Genomic DNA, 18,923 nt, shown 5'->3' with positions numbered 1-18,923 from the left:
ACGAAGTGGGTTCTTTGTTACATTGGGGATCCTTAGATTTCGGTCTTTGTTTTAAACGGGCGGGTGTAGGTGATGATAAGTTTAGAGGATATGTTGATGTTGATTTTGTAGGTGACTTGGACAAGAGTTGATCTCTAACGGAATATGTGTTTAACCTATTTGGATGCTCGGTAAGTTGGAATGTACAATAATAATCCGTAGTTACCCTTTCAACAACAAAGGCCGAGTATATCGTTGTGACGGAGGGCGTCAAGGAGGCACTTTGACTGAAGGGTTTCATGGGTGAATTTGGGGTGAAGCACGATAAAGTGGAGTTGTTTTGCGATAACTAAAGCATCATACACTTGTCCAAGAACTCGATGTTTCAAGAGAGCACAAAGCACATCGACATTCAACTTCACTACATTCGAGATGTCATAGAGAGTGGAGCGGTAGTTGTGGAGAAGGTTCATACATATGAAAATCCCATAAATATGGACACGAAGGTGGTGACGGGAATCAAGTTTCAGAAATATTGCGACTTGATTCATGTCATAAAGGTTGGAACATAATCGGAGAAGTAGGAGGATCGGTTTTATGGTGTCCTTGGTGATGAGGCTCATTCATTTGACAATAGACATAGAGGCAAGATGGAAAATTTGTAGAATTCGGCCTAGGGTTTTGAGGCCCAAGTTAGTGTGTATCAATGTTATGTACAAAAAGGGGAAGGAAGATATGTGTAATTATTTGTTGGATTAAAATAGGCATAAAATCACATAATGGTGCAGATGTCGATCAAATCATATTATTATAGAAATGTCAACTAAATCGCCACGAGATCATATCATGGTGGAGATGTTAACGATATCACATGATCTTTACCCTAATTATGAATTCTAAGAGCCTATATATATATATATATTGTAAATGAGAAGGGAGAGTGAAACTAAAACGTAGAACAAACAGAGAGAGAGTTAGAGTTTGTAATCCCTATGATAACTATATTGAATCAATTCTCCGAAAGCAGGACGTAGGACATTGTTGGTATGAACCTGGGTAAGATTCTTATGTCGTTATATCTTACTTTTACACTATTATTTTGCATTCCACTATGGTTGTTATTATTTTGTTTTCATTCTTAAGGTGATAGTTTTTACCACAGTAATAAAACCTAAATAACTCTTAGTCTGTTCCAAACTCACTCAATAACACAAACTCAATAAACTATAATTAAGTTTTGTACATATTATTATAAGTGTAGATTGCAACCCTCAATAATTTTTATTAAAAAAAATTGTTTTGTCGGGTGAGAAGATCAAGAGGAGGTTGGTCACTTGTTTAAATCTGAATTTTTAACTAGTTTAATGGATGTGAATTCTAACCGCGAGTTGTTTCTTTGATATTTTTTTTCAGTCCAATAAGAAAAATGCATTAATCCCATTGGACGTCTTTGAGGAGTAAGAACATTAGAGATTGATTTTAGCTGTAGGAATGAGGATGGTGATCACTTGAATAAATGAATTCTTCTCGAGAAGCCTTGGAAATAAAGGAAAATGTGATATAATGATTTCACATAGTATGTTATTATGATTTAAGATATACATTCTGGTAATAGTTGTTGTAATTTTACTTTCTCTTAGGTTGATTATTCTGGTAATAGTTGTAATTTTACTTTCTCTTAGGTTGATTATCAAATAAAGAAACAGCTGATGATATAATTTCTACACCTCTAACTTTTTTTTGAATTAAAAAGTGGTAATAAGGGATTAAGCACATAGCCCGCAAACACAATTAACTATTTAACCAGATGCAGAATTTGACGCGTGACGAGCTCGAACCCAGAACTTCTTAAGAAGGTTGTGGATATCCACATCTTGTTGTCGCTAGGCTAGAAGAGAGATTACAACTCTAACTTTAAAGATACGCAAGAATGATATTTTCTAAGTATATTAGCCTCATTTTTATATCTTGTTTACATTTGTAGCTCATGCTACAAAATAAAAGTAGCTTTCTCTTAGGCCTACAAATTTGTATAACTCGGGAACATTGAAGTTAACTAAAAAGTAATTGAGCTTTTTAACAACAAACAAATTCTTATCCAAACAACTGTGATTAATATAAAATATAGATATAATATAATTGTGAAAGAAAACAACTTGTAGATTTTGTTTGAGATTTACAAATCATAAGCATAATAAATGTGTACAATTTTGACTCAATGGTAGAATATTTTATTTTATTATCATAATTGTCTAAATGAATCATTTGTAAGACATCCTCTTATGAATTAATCAAACAATGAATCTCTATATAAGATAATGGGACTTTTGACTTTATGAGCTCCATCATACCATACCAAGGAGCAAGAAATATGGTCTTGTTTCAACCATTGTCCACTAACTGTAACGACAAAAGATTTTGTCTCCTTCAAATTTTTAAAAGAGAGAATACTTGGCTCCACTTTGACATGAATTGCACTATTCCCACTAGTGATATTTGAATGATATGTGGAGTTAGGATGTCCTACATTTGTTACTACTCTTGGGAACTGAATGTTGAAAGTTGAGGATTCGGGTATTGGGGCCGTCATGGATGGATAATTGAGATCCTTTGGAGATGTTTTGTTTCCTTTTGGACAAATCTTTTGTGTTCCAAGTATTCTTCTCAATCTCTCTCCTATCTTTCCTAAATTGCAAAACATGGTGATATAATCATCTAGGAATGTTTCGTACACAAGTCCAGGAGTTGTGGCCCTTAAGGGATTAACTTGACCAGCTCCATAGCCAAATTCAGCATCAACATTATATGGTGCATTCATTGGGTAAGCTACAATCAATCAAAGTAAATAGAAAAGAATTAGTCATGAATAAATTCTTAATTACACACAAAAGCTAGTTAAATCATAATTTTTATATTACCCGTGGTCATAAGAGCAGATTTAATAGCAGACACAGACCAATCAGGATGCATTGATTTCACATAAGCAGCCGCGCCAGCGACATGAGGACATGCCATAGAAGTTCCCGATAAGATTCTGGTGTTGGAACTTCTTTTGTCGTTGTCAGTGTAGTCTGAAACTTGACCGTGAGGAGAATATGCTGCTAGAATATTTATACCAGGTGCGGTTATATCAGGCTGTTATATGGAAAACATGCATCATGTTAAACAAATAATGTAGCAAGTATGTATATATATATAAATTTTCTATGATGGTGTTTGTACCTTGAAAATTTCTGGAAAAAATTGATTGGGACCTCTCGCAGAAAAACTAGCTACTGCGTGAACATTATCTTTAGGAACAATCTCACTTTTTTGTATGAATGCAGTTGGCAAGCTACATTCATATGCAAGAAACCATTCGAATGAACTCGACGATTTAGAAAATAAATAATAAACAAAGAGATGTTGATTCCAAATATTATTAATTACCTTGTGGAATTGATGTAAGATAGAACACTTTGAAGATCAGAGTCAGTCAGAACGGAGGCTGGCAAAGGTACATTGAATGCAAGATCCTTTTCCGTGGCCTTTGAAACAATGAACCCGGCTGCTCCTGCGTCGGTCACAACTTCGATAGCACCTGACTCATCGTTGGTATCACATACTACAATCTTTCCCTTAACCATCTGAGGATCTACACAGCCTTTAATGCATTTCCTAAATTCAACCGAGAAAGAAACGCATTATTAAGGGTGTAAAAGAAAATTGTTATCTAGTAAATAAATATCTATGTATCTCAATCTTTTGAAAGTAATAGTTTTGTATTATATAGTTGTCTAGAGGGAAAGATAAGTTTTCTTTACCTCGCACTAAATTCATTACACTTGAAAGGGGTTGCTCCTCCATGCACTAAACTTATGTTTTTGTTGATCGGGGAAAAAGCATTCAATGCGTTACTCTACTCCAAATCAAGTTTAATAAGTGAAAATAAAAATTAACTAACGATAAATTTGAATAGTGATTAATTAATACTCACGATGAAAGTGCGATGATTTCCAAGGACAAGTTTGTTGATGATCTTTCTATCTACACTACTAGCAGCCACGCTGAACAACCACGGTGCAATGCTTATCACTGATCCTAACCCTTGTTTTCCTGTATTTCCCGCAGCGTGTACAGTTAAAATGCCCTTCTCCATTGCATGAAAGGAGCCGATGGCAAAAACATCTTTACCCACGGGTACGATTTCATTTCTTCCTAATGAAATAGTTATGATGTCGACACCATCTGAAATGGCATCATCGAATGCGGCCAAGATATTTTCATTACTACACTTCCCGGCTTGACATACTTTGTACGCCGCTATTCTAGCTCCTGGTACAGCTCCTCTAGCCGTTCCATTTGCTATACCGAAAAAACTAGTGTTTGGAACTTCTCTTCCGGCTGCTGTCGAGGCCGTGTGTGTTCCATGACCATCAATATCCCTCGCGTCCTCAATTCCGTAGTACCTAGCTCCAATCAACTTCCTATTTGTAGGACATAACAAACATCTTTAATAATTGATACACTAATATATAGTAGTAAGAATTGTAGAGAATGACATATGGAAATAGTACTTGTTGCAAGTGAAATTTTTGCCACCTCTACAAGCACCTTTCCATTTCTTTGGAACAACGTCTAAACCTTGGTCAGAAAAACACGGAAACTCTGGTACTACACCGGTATCTATAGAGCCTATTATGATATCACTCTCGACTCGTGGATTTCGAGGAACGTTTGTGGGGAAACCTATGAAGTCCCAAGATCTTGTCGTTTGAGTATAGTATTCAAGGCTTTCAAAGACGGATACAACATCATCCATGCCTACATAAATATGTCAGATAAGTGTATAAAAGTAAATTGACATGGTTCAAAATCTGAATAATTTTAAGTATATGAATCGATAAATTACTCACTTTCCAACTTGATTGCTTCTTCTGATGTAAGATTGGCAACAAAACCATTAAAACTTCTTGTATAACTTCTAATCAATGTCCCCTTCACTTTGTTATTACTATATAAGATTGAAAAAGAAAAAGAAAGGCAAATATCAATAGAATATTAAAGTGGTTTGTTATTAACAAAAAAATGTTAGAGAAAAAAGAAAAGATTGGACTTACCTTCTAAGTTGAAGTTTCACATCTGGTATAGGATTTTGAGTTAAATCCCTATATTAGAATCGAAAAAGAAAATAATCAATACTATAAAATTAACAAATAACTAATAAAATATTTTTAAATAAAAATAATCAATGACTTAGAAATGTGTCAATAAATAAATTATTATTTTAATTGTTTTAATTAAATATGCGGACAATTATTAATTTAAAAATAAGTAAAAGAGTCGAAACAACATACATATTGTCGTGGCCTAAAGATTGAAGCATGCTAATATGGTGAGAATTGGGTGAGTATTGTTTATTTTCGGAAAGTCTTCCCATATAAACGATATATACCTGTCAAATACGATTTAAATGAAATTCAATCAAAATAGGGAAGAATAATTATATATATATATATGATGGAAGAAAAGCTTACCTTTCTTTCTTCATCAATGGCTTCACATAATAGACCAATGGCCAAAGTAACTATAAAGCCCAAGAGAAAGTATGACAACATAGAGCTTGATTTTTCCATGGTTCAATTTGCTCTCACTATATCTCCCTTATTTCTCTCTTTTATAGATAAAAAAAAAAATACTATATAGATATTTAAATTAATTATTATTATTTTTTACCAAAAAGGTAAAATTGCTAATTATGGTAATCTTGATAACTACATATTGTATTTTTAAAAGGACCATTTATTTCAATTAAAAAAGATAAAGATAAACCAACCATAAATTAAAGGGGATTTCTTTCTTAATTAGTTACTTGATATTAATGTCCATAAATTTCATTCCATGTTGACCATATCTAAATCTTGCCAACTACATTCATCCAAATTATTTAATTCATATATTGAATTATATATTTGACCATTCAATTTACTAAACGAATTACTAGAAAGAACAACTAATTGTAATTCTTATATATTTTATGGTTTATGATATATATACTAGTTGACCAAGATTACTAATATTTCATTAAATATCCGTATTATCTTATGAAAAAAATAAATTTATTTGATACTAAAATAAATTTAAAATGATTTAATGATTGTAAATTAAATGTTCAAATTAGAAATGCTAGTCAAAATGAAGGTAAATCATCATAATAAGAAATCCTAATTATATAGTTATGAATTAATTTATAAAGTAAATATATTTATTAAAAGTTAATTTTCTATTTTATTATTAATTAATTCACAATAATAATAAAATAAGATTACACATTAATGATAAAACCTCCCCTTTTGATATTTTTTATTCGAAATATATATTTTATTTTTATCAAAGAATGAATTAAGTGAAAAAACATGTTTGTTTGTTTCTTTTTTGTTTAAAAAAAAAAATCATTTTTGTCATTGAAGTTTTTCTCCGCATTAACGTGTTCCTTTGAAATTTCTCAAGTTTTCTGAACTTACCCCGGTTAAGTCCATTTTGTTTAATAGATTATAGGTCGATTAAACATAAATGAGATAACAATTATTTGACGTATTGTTAAAAAAATTATGGACATAAAAAACCAACAATTTTCAAATGTGTACTAACATGACTTATAGAGTCAAAGCAACATTCAAGAATTTAATCTAAAAAAAAGTCTATTTTTTTTAAATGTGTATTAATAAAGATGTCCAAGTGTGACTTCAATTTACATATACAAATAATGTATTATCAATATCAACCACTAAAGTGTTAAAGTGGAAATAGTTTACTAAAAGTCACAAACTCTAGAATATTTTTAACATTCTAACTTCACTAAATTTTGAAATCAAAATGGTTTCCTTTTCAAAAGTTAAAAATTGACGGGTAATCCAAGGGAAGAACAATATGGATCATGATCATGTAGGACAGGTTCCTTGAATTATCCTCATCCTAGGAAACAAAATTTGCTCAAATATAACAACAAAACCATTTCTAACATTCGATTTGTCCACTTTGATTCTTCCAATTCTAACAACACCGAATTTTCCTCCATCAATGAGAATTGGGGAATTGTTTTGTTGTTGGCTGTCGCCGCCGCCTCCAATATATCTTGGGTTTTTTTTTTTAAATTTGTTGGGTTTTTTTATTAATTTATATTTTCATCATAATATTACCATTTTAACTATTAAATCACTTCATTTATAAATTAAAATACTAAAATACACTTATTTAATTTTTATTAAATTTATATTTTAAATAATAATAAATGTTTTAATCATTTATCATACAAAAATTACAAATAACCCATATTTTTTTTTATCAAACTTTAAAACCCAAGTGCTTTTCATGATGTATTTTATTAGAAAAGTGTGCACACTTAAAAGAAATCGATCTGATTTGTCACTATTAAGGATTTCCAAGAATGCAACAAAAGAATAAACAATGAAACAGACAACACACTGTGTTGGGATAAATAGTCTTCCATCTTCTTGCTAGAGCTGTCTCAACCACAAGAAGCCAAATAAAGCTGTTTTTTTTGCTGTCTTGTCACCTTAAAAATTTGACACATAGATATAATGGAGATGATAACATGTGTGAAATCAGAAACCAACCCAGTAAGAAGGCTATTCAGTTCAATGGAGTCTGATCATACAAATCCTCCATCTCCCAAGCTTGTAAAGAGACGGCGAAGAGAGCCACCTCCTTCTGATCAATCAAACTGTAACTTAACCTTAACCACAACTACTACCACCACCACCGTTAAAAGGAGTTCAAGATTTCGAGGAGTTAGCCGGTGAGAATTCAGTTCTTAGGTCTATATGGATTGAGTTTTAATCCTACCATTTTGGCTCAATGACAGGCATAGGTGGACGGGAAGATATGAAGCTCACTTATGGGATAAGGGTTCATGGAATGTGACTCAAAGAAAGAAAGGAAAACAGGGTATTCTTCATCATGCATGCATAGATCATAGTGACAATCATTTTCAAGATTTCTAATTGCATGTCACTAATGTCTTCACTTTCTTGTTCTTTATGCTCTTCTCTTCCCCCTCTCTGATGGAATCATGTGGAAAAGTTTATCTTGGTGAGTAGTGAACCAAATCTGAAATATCTTTAGTTTAAAGGTGAAATTAAGAAGTCTGAAATGTTACTTGAATAACTTTAGGTGCTTATAATGAAGAAGAAGCTGCAGCAAGAGCATATGATCTTGCTGCCATAAAGTACTGGGGGCCTGCAACTTTCATCAATTTCCCTGTTTCTGATTACGAAATAGAGATCGAGGCAATGAAGAATCAAACTAGAGAGGAGTACCTAGCCTCCTTAAGAAGGTGTGACATGTCTAACATTCTCTACAAATCATACATCAATCAAATCTATGGGTTTTGATTGTTCAAATGTTCATTTGCAGGCGAAGCAGTGGTTTTTCTAGAGGCATGTCCAAGTATAGAGGAGTTGCAAGGTGGTCTAAAAACCTGTAAATGATTGACTTAATGCATACAGTTTATACCCTTATTACAAAATCTCTCTTATTTTGCAGGCACCATCACAATGGTAGATGGGAAGCAAGGATAGGCAGAGTATTTGGGAACAAATATCTCTACTTAGGAACATACAGTGAGTCAGCCCTCTTAATAAAAAGACCATCTTTATTTAAAACATTAATCAAAAGATCATGTTTCTAATGTTTATGAATTTGAAACAGATACTCAAGAAGAGGCTGCACATGCATATGATATAGCAGCAATCGAATACAGAGGAATCAATGCAGTAACCAACTTTGATCTAAGCACATACATAAGATGGTTAAGACCATCTGAACCCAACTCAAATCAGACCACAACTGATCAACCAAGGCTTATTGATTATAAAGGAACCTCCTCCAATAATGAGAAAACAGAATTCTCATTTCTCTCCAACTTCCATGGGATCAAAGAAATGGATTTCCATCAAAAGAAAGAATTAGATGTTCAAACAAAGATCGATCTCAACAGCAGCAGCAGCAGCAATCCTAACAAATCATCAACAACAACAACAACTGCACTGGGTCTCCTATTCAGGTCATCTATGTTCAAGGAGCTGGTCGAAAAGAACTCGAAAGTCATCAATGGTCAGGGAACCGAGGAGACTGATGACCCAATGAGCCAAACGGGTTTTTACAAAAGGATGGGTGGGTTTTCATTGCCGATTGTGGAGAAAATTCCTGAGGTTGTAGTATATCATAATCCAGAGCAGACATGGAGTCATGGTATGCCTTTGCCTCAATTTAATTAGGTTTCTATGAAATTTGGGAAGGTGGAAGAAGAACCAGTTGTCTAATAAGTTAACTATGCCCCTGAAGTTTCAAGACATTTTGAATTATTCTCATTGTGTTTGAATTTTTTTTTTTTATTTTGTTTATGTATTGTTATTGAACAGGTTAGTTTGAAATTAGTATTTTATCACTGTCATATTCACTTAAAAGTAACATGTGAATAAATTATATAAAATACTTTTAGGTGAAAAAAATATAACACTCTTTTTTAGAAAGAAAAAAATATCAATTTTTTTCTATCAAACATGATTAACTTAGATTTTTAACCAAATATGTTTTTTTAAAGTAAATAAACTCCATTGATAATTCTAAAATCAAGCAATTATAATTTATACCTAATAATTGGGTTCAAGAACTTAATAGTAGTGTATCCAAATCTATACATCTAATAATTTTGGAAAAGTTTTGTGAACTAATTTAATTAATTTTAATGTTTTATATATATATATATATATTTTCAAATTAGATTGGTTCATTGTTTTTTAATATACTAATATAACAGTATTTATCGGAAAGAACATTATATCAACTGATTACATGTTTTTAGGTTCAATTTGGATTGATTTGATCCTAATTATAATTATTTAATTAAAGAAAGTGATCAATGAATTGTTTGCATGGAAATATAATTGCTTTATTTTAATAAATAAAGATTTATTATTAGGAGAAATTAAGATATGTCAAATTCAAATTTTTAAGACATTTTTAATGAAAATGAAAAAGAGTTCAATTATATAAACCTTTTTGCTTTTGGATACATTTGATTTAGACCTCTCCAACCCAAAAATTCATTCTCGAACTCAAAATGCAGTAAATGTCCTATCAAACAGTAATTCATCTCCAACCCAAAAACTCATTTTCAAACACAAAAGAATATTTTTAGAATATTCCCCTTTACACACTTTTTCAATTCTACCTATATATTTATCAACTTTACAAATTAAACCCTAATATTTTTCAAAATCACACCCATTAAATAAAATGAATTATAAATCAATAATTTATACACATAAAAAAACAAATTAAACCTCATTAAATAAACAAACACAAATTATACTATACTAACAATAAAATTATATCAAAGCAAATATTATTAAAAAACAAATTAAATATTATTAAATAAACTCAATTACACTACATAAATAAATAAAAAAATGATATCAAAACAAATATTATTAAATTATTTTGTTATTTTTTAGTTTTTTTATCAATGTTATTCATTATTAAATTTATGATATTTAAAAAATATTAATATTAATAAAAAGAAAAAGATAAAAATAAAACATAAAAAACATATCAATAATTATATAAAATATGAAATATATAAGATTAACATAATAATATAGTTAGATGACCATTTTGTTTTTTTAAAAAACTTTTATGTGAATAGCAAATACTCAAATTTGGGTTTTTATCTGAGAGAAAATGGGTATAAACCCATTTTGGGTTTTGTTTTAGGGGTGGGTTGGAGGAGAAAAACCCATTTTGGGGGTCATTTTGCAGTTAGGTTGAAGTTGCCCTTAATTCAAAGGTTATTTTAAATTTGAAAACATAAATCTTTTTGGCTTTGGATCTAATTCAAATGAAGATTATAAATTTATAATTTTGAATAAGGGTGTAATTATCTTATGTTCTCAAAAGTAATTTTACAAGATACACATGATAGAAAAAATGTAATTTTTTTAAATATAATTTCTGATTTAGATTATTACAAGAAATTCCAAACAATCTCATTCAACAAACATTTATACCTGTACTCTTTATTATAAAATGATAAATGAGTTGAACAACAAAGTTATATCGAAGACATTGACACGAAGGCATAACGAAAGTAAAATCATTAGTTGAGAGTCATGTTTAATCTCCTCATTTCGTAAGTTGTTTCTATATCTCTTTCTTCCATTTCGAGGATTTCTTTCAGTTTCTTAGTAAGAATGAGTGATGGTATTGTGTCTAAATAGTAGACACATGTAATAAATAAGAAAATATTAAAGATCCGAGCAATATAATTTCTTAATTCTGAAACAAGATACTTATTAAATCGAATAAATAAACTTGGTCTAACAAAATGATTTTGCCGTATCCAGACTAATACCAATCCAACCAATTTTATGAATAAAATGAGACCGATTAAGCAACTAACAAAATTACTTACAAATAACATGGATTCGAAATATATAAATGTTGACTAATGCTAACATTGAACTTGCTAAAATTTTTAGCAAATGTTTTCAAATTTTTTCGCTTACTTTCATTCCTATCTTATTACCCCTATAAAATTTATTAAGACTTTATTAATTATCTTAAAATTTATTTAATGGTGAATAAAATCCAGTCTTTAGTATTTGTATCAATTCATTTTCGTGAGAAACCATTTTAGTTCCTTCAACTTCCAAACTAAAATTCTCTCTAAACTCTGAGAAATCAATCAGGAAGAGGAAGAAAGAAAGAAGTAGCAAAATTTGAAGGAAATGCTGAATCTTTCTCTATCTTCTCCCCCAGTAGGAACAACCCTCCAAAACCCTAAACCCTGTACCATCAAACTTCTCTCCTCCATCACCGCCACTCCTTTCACTCGTTTGAATCCCAAATCCTCCTTTTCTCTCTTTACCTCCAAAACCCTCTCCTTGAAATGCCGGTATCAAGACTATTCTGATAAACAGCAACAGGGTCTTCCTTCAAATCGATATCCACCAAATGATTCTTCATTTGGTTCACAACCAGGTTCGGTTTTCTTCTCTTTTCTTTAGTTTCCCCTTTTGGGTTTTCTTCATACCGACAAGCTGTCTCTGTACAGCCGCCGCTTCGCCGCCAAGGTTTTTTGTAGGACATTCAATATACAAAGGGAAGGCAGCTCTAACTGTGGAACCTCGTATGCCGGATTTTTTACCCCTTGATGTATGATTTATGGTTTAACTGTAGTTTTTTCTTTGTAAATTAGTTCGTGGAAACATGATTCTGTAGATGAAACTTTTTTCATAGTCTGGAGATTTCAAGCTGTCCAAGGAAGGATTTGTATTGCTTCAGTTTGCTCCTGCTGCAGGTGTTCGTCAGTACGATTGGAGTAGAAAACAGGTGACCAGATACTATTTTGATTCGTCTTTAGACATGTTATTAACATGGGTTTCTTCATTCATTTCCAGGTTTTCTCATTGTCAGTGACTGAGATTGGATCTTTGATTAGCTTGGGAGCTCGAGATTCATGTGAATTCTTCCATGATCCTTTCAAAGGCAAAAGGTGATAATATCATTCATAATCAAAATATATGCAGTTCTGAAATGTTTGTTTCAAGTTAAATTGGAGATTCTTGTTGCCTGTTGGTTCAGTGATGAAGGTAAAGTGAGAAAGGTTTTGAAAGTAGAACCACTTCCAGATGGCTCTGGTCACTTCTTCAATCTCAGTAAGAACTTTGAAGCAAATTTCTTCTCAATTGTGATGTAAACATGGTTATTTATGTTTTGATGTTGTGGGTTTTCTAAAGGTGTGCAAAACAAGCTTGTAAACGTAGATGAGAGCATTTACATTCCCGTCACTAAAGCAGAGTTTACAGTTCTTATCTCAGCATTCAATGTATGTTATCATCTCTTTCTTTTTCTTGTCTACAACATAGTTTGATTACTATTTCTTCGATGAAATGAACAGTCATGAATGTTTTTGCAGTTCATCTTGCCTTATCTATTGGGTTGGCATGCTTTAGCTAATTCGGTTAAGCCAGAGGATGCTAGTCGTGCGAGTGCAAGAACAGCGGGATCTGCAGAATCTGAATGGAACAGATAGTTGGTTCATAATGGTTTAGTTTTTGCTTACAAGAGATTGCAGTTTTGTAACTCTCTCCCTTTTTTATCCATTGGGTTGCATTTGTATGTCCTTATAATAGTCTCTAAGTGATCAAGATGGTGCTTCTCATCTTTCTTTTGTTCTTCTACTAATGGATCATTGAATGCAAGTTTTAATCAGAAACTTTATACAAATAATTTCATTTTTAATTAAGACAAACATGACATGATTTTTAGCCAGGCATTAACAGTAAAAATGGTGAAAACATTTGATTTTTGTCCCATTAGTTTTTGATTTATTTTGTGGTTTTAAAGAGCTTGTTTGATCTTGTTTGTTTATTTTTTTTTTTAATTCTTGTTTGATAATAAAAAAGAAAGAAAGTAGATTATTTAAGGTTTTTAATCTGTTAAATTTTTATAATATTTTTTATTTAAAATTAAAATTTAAAAAAAAAATTGAAGTAAGGCTTTGTTTGACCTTTAGGTTTTTTAAAAGATTTTAAACTAAAATCTAACCATCACTTTATATCTCTAATTACTTTTTTTATCAGTCAAAATTACTATTATATCATTATTTAAAATTATTTTTTCATTTAGTAGATTGAGAAAAAAAAATAAGAATATTTTATCAATAAACACCCAAAAATTAAATTTTTCAAAAAAATGGTCAAACGGCATTTTATGGGGAAAAACTGAAAATCTAAAAAAATAAAATAATAAATAAAATAAAATTGATTTGAATGATAGTTTGGTAGCTAAAATAAAGTTTTCTTCAATTTCAATATGCAAATATAATAATTACGTCCTTTTTATCCCTTCACATTTTAAAGGGTAATTTGTCCACGAATAATTTTACTTATTAATTAATTTGAAAGTTATGAATTTCATACAATGGGACATTTTATTTTTGAATTAAATGAGATTTGATTATCATTTGAATAAAAAATATGCTGTTTGGTGAAGAAATATATGGGTGAAAGGACTATTTTACCGAAAATAATTTAATATTTAATTAATAAAGAAAATAATTAGTTGGGAATTGAATATTTGGAAATCTATTTCAATGTTTTTATAAAGTCTTTTATAAAAATAAATATGTATTTTTTGAACATTAATATTTTGTTATAGTTATAATTAATTTAAAAACTAATTAAAATAAAAAGTGAGAATAATTTTATATGAAAATAGAATTGATTAGATAAAAAATAAGTAAAAAGTACAAGAAAAAAAATAATATTTTGATAAAAAAAATTAAATTATTTTACAGAGAATTTTGTTTTTGGACAGAAAAAACATTGAGTTTCCAATGTTGAAATTATAAATAAAATATATTAATAAATAATGTAGTAAAAATAGTATAGGTGAGAATAGGTCAAATTGTAAAGCCCTGTTTGTTTTTCCATTGTCCAAATGCCAATGCGTTTAGACAAAAATGTATGTCATTGTCACGATAGTCCTGCCTTATTAGTTCAAAAACAAACGCGACTTATCAGATCGATGGCCCTGAGCTGGAGTTGATATATCTTACTGGCTTGAGAGGAAAGGAAGGGTTGTAGTCGGTGGGCGCTAGCGCGCAAGTGGGCAGAAAAAATCGACGAGAGAGGTTCTGTAAATCTATTCATAAATTGCTCGAAAGTGAAGAAATCCTTCACCCATTACCTCTCTCAGATCTCCCTCTCTCTCGCGGTGCCAAATCTTTGAAGCTGCAATTAACCGATAGGTAAGAAGAACTTCTTTTTGCATCATGAATCTGTTCTTATGGAATATGAATCTATTTGATTGGATGGTTGTTGATTCAGCTTAGGACGAGTTTATGGGTCCCTAATCTGCATATACATATTCTTTGGTTCTTAATTTAAGCTTATAGTGGATCTAGGTTTGTGGGTTCTTGTAATGATGACAAAAAATGCAGTCTTTTCTGTTTTCTTTCTTTCTTTCTAGGTTTCCACATTTCTTTTTGTATTGTATTTAAGATGCTATGGGTCGACCGAATGGATTGATTTTTTTAAACCACATCTTCCATGAACTGAAAGAGGCTTTTTTTGCTACTTATAATCGAAGTTATTTAAATTTGTAAATGCTTACAAGTTACAACACCTGAAGTCTTGAACTTGTAGAGTTTCAATGAATACCCTTTACTCTGATTTTTGCCAAAAAAATAAAATCTTTCAGGTGGTGAGAATGTCAACTCCCGCTAGGAAGAGGTTGATGAGGGATTTCAAGAGGTTGCAGCAAGACCCACCAGCAGGCATAAGTGGGGCTCCTCAAGATAACAATATAACACTTTGGAATGCGGTTATATTTGGGTTAGTTGTAAAAAACACTCAAGTTTGGTTCCTCATTTTGATTTATCAGCTGTAGGATATTTCTAACCTTGTTTTGTGGTTGAAATGCAGTCCTGATGATACTCCATGGGATGGAGGTAAATATCGTTCTACATTTCATTGAAAAGTACACTCTTATTGAGTTCTAGTTTACCCTATCTTATCATGATTTGTTTGATTGGTAGTCTGATTTCTTTGACATGACCTAATAATGTGAATTATATGCAATTTTTTTTTCAGGAACGTTTAAGCTGTCTCTTCAATTCACCGAGGACTATCCGAATAAGCCACCAACGGTTCGCTTTGTTTCTCGCATGTTTCATCCAAACAGTAAGTCAGGAACTAGATGTCTTTTGTTGGATTTTTATGTTATGTCAAAAATATGCATCAAATATAGTTTCTTAAGAAGTCTCCACTTCCAAAATCAGTGCAAAAGTTGTCAGTTTGGTTAAATTATAAAAGCATTTTCTAGAAACTAGTTTTGTGCTGCAAGATACCTAATTCTGCAAGTCTTTAGCTGCTTGCAAGAGAATAAGATGCATATGTTTGGCTACCTTCTTTAATTTTTGCAAATAGTATTCATTATTTTTCTCTATATAGTTCAGTCAAACCATTGAAAATAGTTTGACGACTTGTTTAATGTGGGTTAATTGGGATTATTTCCAAATAATCTACTATCCAATCAACAAATCTACTCATCTAGCACAACATTAGAATCATCCACCAAATACCCTCTATTAAACCAAATATATTTATTCATTATATATTTATACCCCAAATGTTGTTTTACTCAAAAAACCCCAAATAATCTGTTTTTTTTATAACTACATTAACTGAGTTATTTGAAAGTAACTACTTGATTATTCAAATAACCCCAGACCAAACAAGGCCCAACTTATATCTCTTTCCAGTTGGAATTATGTAATGCATAACAAAATAACCATTTATATCTTAAATTCCTCATTTCCCTTGCCCATTTGCCAGTTTATGCAGATGGAAGCATTTGTTTGGATATTCTACAAAATCAATGGAGTCCAATCTATGATGTTGCTGCTATTCTTACCTCTATCCAGGTATGTGATTATTTGCCAGTTACCTGTATTTAATATCACTTTCATTTTACGTAATCAAGGAGATTGAATTGAAATTTGTAACTAATAAGGTCCAACTCACATTTTAAAAAATAAAAGTAAAAATGTGAAAACTAAAACTAGGTAGCAACACACAAATGGTGGTTCTAATTGCTAAATGGCAAGCTGGCCAATGGGCATGCCTATCTTTAAATACATATCCTAATTATTATGACCGATAATGATCTAGCTAGATCTTAAATATCTTAAAGATAAAGATCTCATGAATATAGTGATTAAAAGTTGTCCTATGAAACTAATGTAAACTTATATTTAAAATGTTCTACCCATGGTTATAAGATTAACTCAATATTAAATCTCTGGCCTCACATTTCTTTTTAAAATAGTGAAAAGATTAACTCAATATTATTCCAAATTCCACATACATCAAAATTAGTTAATCAAACTCACATTTTCAAAAAGAAAAAAATTACACTTGGACAGATTCTCAACTCTATACTCTAATTGCGGTTAGTTTTCAAAACTTCTTAGAAAGAATTTCTTATGTATATATATGTGTGTACAAATCCTTATAGAGGTTTTCCTTTGCAGTCATTGCTGTGTGACCCAAACCCAAACTCACCTGCTAACTCAGAAGCTGCAAGAATGTTTAGTGAAAACAAGCGTGAGTACAATAGGAGAATAAGGGAGATTGTTGAGCAGAGTTGGACAGCAGACTGATTCTCCTTGGTAGAGTCTTTCTACTCTCTCTATATATAGACGCTAAAAATATAATGTTAAAACATGTTGCGCGAATTCTTGATTGCTGAACCACTACATTTACATATTTGCTTGTAATTTGGGTTAATTGCACATTGGTGCAAATATTGTGGACTGAAATTCTGCTACTGGTTATATACTGAAATTCAGCTTATTTGAGTTAGTGTTTGTGGATTGAGACATTTGTATTTAAATTTGTATCTCAAGCAAGTATATTTCTATACAAATCATGATCACTTAAATTGGGTTTTAAAAGGAAGGCCATCATAGATACCCCTCTGTGATTTGCAGTTTATGGTGAAATAGAGATCTCTGTTTGAAGTAGACTCACCCTCATATAATATGATGAACTTGTAAAGATGCTAATTTGACATTGAATGAAATATCGACTTACGATCCTATATCATGTGGCACCCCAGAGTTCCCCCAAACACTTCAGTGGGTCATTAATAATGATCTCACGGGCAAATTCCCCATTGAAGCGTTCAAGGGAAACTCAAGGGGACAACTGATGACCATCTTCTTTAATTTCGCCTTCTAGTGATGACTGTGGCTTCATTGTTGGGCACAAGTACTAAACCATGCCTTCCCTTGCTATTTATAGTTGTGGTTTACCAATTCATTACGACATAGGCCATAGCAAAAACGATATTCTCTTTAAGCTTGATGTTCGTATCTGGTCGCAATTGTGTGCTTTGTGAAAGGATATGAGAATAAGATTCTATGGAGTTTCTTTTATTTTGTTTTAATTAAGGGTGGTATTAAACACTTATTTGAAAACTATGGTTTGCTGCCTATTGACATTAAGCAGTCTTTTTTACTAAGTCAAAGGTTCAATCTCTATAAGAGATATGCCCCAGATGGATGCAACAATAAGTTGGTCCCTACTTGCAGTATCTTTCTGTGTGAAGATAAGCTGAAAGTAAAGGAGGATGGGGCAAAAGAAGAAGAAAAATATTTGGCTATTCTCTTCAGCTTTCATCTGCCTGTAATCACGGCCAAGTTCTGATTTCAGATTCTTTTCCAAAGTCTGATGCTTTTGGTTTCAAGGGATTTTGGCAAAGAAAAAGATCCTGGAGTTTTTAATTACACTTGACCTGATTTGTTTAGTAGCTTTTTAATAAAGTATTATTTATGGTGGTGCTTCAGAATAAACCCATTATTTTCCAAATTTGGAAAGAAACAGAATCTTGAACCTGACTGCAATTATGCCTCAAGTAATGAACCTGCCTGCAATTTTCCCATACTCCATTTTGTTTTACTAATCCTATAACTTATCTCCTTTTCTTTCGACATATTATAGAGTGAAGACAGTGAAAAGTGAAAAATTATGTAGTTGAATTGTCTTTAAGCCGATTTAGATTCCCAAAGCCTTTTTTTTATCTGTTAGAAGAGGTGAAAGTGACAATGGTTAGCTGTTGAGAACAACTATAGCAGATTGCCAAGATTTTCTAACAATAGTTTCCCTTTAGCCCACTTTCAGGGCTAGGTTCATGAATTCAATTCAATCTCAGCAAACTATAAATGAGCAGTCCTTCTCAGGCAAATGAAGCAAGTCCAAGTTCTACGAAATCGAGGACAAATCTTCTTAAACAGTTTAAGGTAACATATGGTTGCTAACAAAATCTTATGATCTAAATTATTATCCATAGAGGACAAATCTTCTTTGATAGAA

At 31.4% G+C, this 18,923-nt stretch overlaps 4 protein-coding genes across 4 annotated transcripts; 3 read left to right on the top strand and 1 right to left on the bottom strand.

The window, feature by feature from the left end:
• Nucleotides 1-2,266: 2,266 nt before the first annotated feature.
• LOC124924382 (subtilisin-like protease SBT4.13) lies at nt 2,267-5,594 on the bottom strand. Its single transcript, XM_047464428.1, has 10 exons — nt 5,496-5,594; nt 5,309-5,413; nt 4,875-4,956; nt 4,536-4,782; nt 3,959-4,445; nt 3,783-3,850; nt 3,409-3,636; nt 3,202-3,313; nt 2,898-3,114; nt 2,267-2,805 (listed from the first exon to the last, which is right to left on the bottom strand). Exons 1-10 carry the CDS (start codon nt 5,592-5,594, stop codon nt 2,267-2,269), a joined length of 2,184 nt encoding a protein of 727 aa, XP_047320384.1.
• A 1,946-nt stretch (nt 5,595-7,540) lies between these two features.
• LOC124920939 (ethylene-responsive transcription factor WRI1-like) lies at nt 7,541-9,413 on the top strand. The gene is made up of 7 exons (XM_047461529.1): nt 7,541-7,777; nt 7,844-7,926; nt 8,062-8,070; nt 8,152-8,314; nt 8,395-8,445; nt 8,524-8,600; nt 8,689-9,413. The coding sequence occupies exons 1-7, from the start codon at nt 7,560-7,562 to the stop codon at nt 9,255-9,257; spliced, it is 1,170 nt and encodes a 389-aa protein (XP_047317485.1). The 5' UTR covers nt 7,541-7,559; the 3' UTR covers nt 9,258-9,413.
• A 2,239-nt stretch (nt 9,414-11,652) lies between these two features.
• Nucleotides 11,653-13,292, top strand: LOC124920644 (single-stranded DNA-binding protein WHY1, chloroplastic-like). The gene is made up of 7 exons (XM_047461178.1): nt 11,653-12,021; nt 12,095-12,195; nt 12,280-12,372; nt 12,441-12,535; nt 12,625-12,698; nt 12,780-12,868; nt 12,959-13,292. The coding sequence occupies exons 1-7, from the start codon at nt 11,769-11,771 to the stop codon at nt 13,073-13,075; spliced, it is 822 nt and encodes a 273-aa protein (XP_047317134.1). The 5' UTR covers nt 11,653-11,768; the 3' UTR covers nt 13,076-13,292.
• Nucleotides 13,293-14,589: 1,297 nt separating this feature from the next.
• Nucleotides 14,590-17,426, top strand: LOC124921945 (ubiquitin-conjugating enzyme E2 2-like). Its single transcript, XM_047462652.1, has 6 exons — nt 14,590-14,794; nt 15,247-15,380; nt 15,471-15,496; nt 15,639-15,728; nt 16,383-16,471; nt 17,081-17,426. The coding sequence occupies exons 2-6, from the start codon at nt 15,256-15,258 to the stop codon at nt 17,207-17,209; spliced, it is 459 nt and encodes a 152-aa protein (XP_047318608.1). The 5' UTR covers nt 14,590-14,794; nt 15,247-15,255; the 3' UTR covers nt 17,210-17,426.
• Nucleotides 17,427-18,923: the final 1,497 nt, after the last annotated feature.

The sequence above is a fragment of the Impatiens glandulifera genome, chromosome 1 (assembly GCF_907164915.1).
Source record: "Impatiens glandulifera chromosome 1, dImpGla2.1, whole genome shotgun sequence".
Lineage (NCBI taxonomy): Eukaryota > Viridiplantae > Streptophyta > Magnoliopsida > Ericales > Balsaminaceae > Impatiens > Impatiens glandulifera.
Note: the sequence above shows the minus strand (reverse complement) of the source record. Positions and strands in the feature narration are given on the sequence as shown.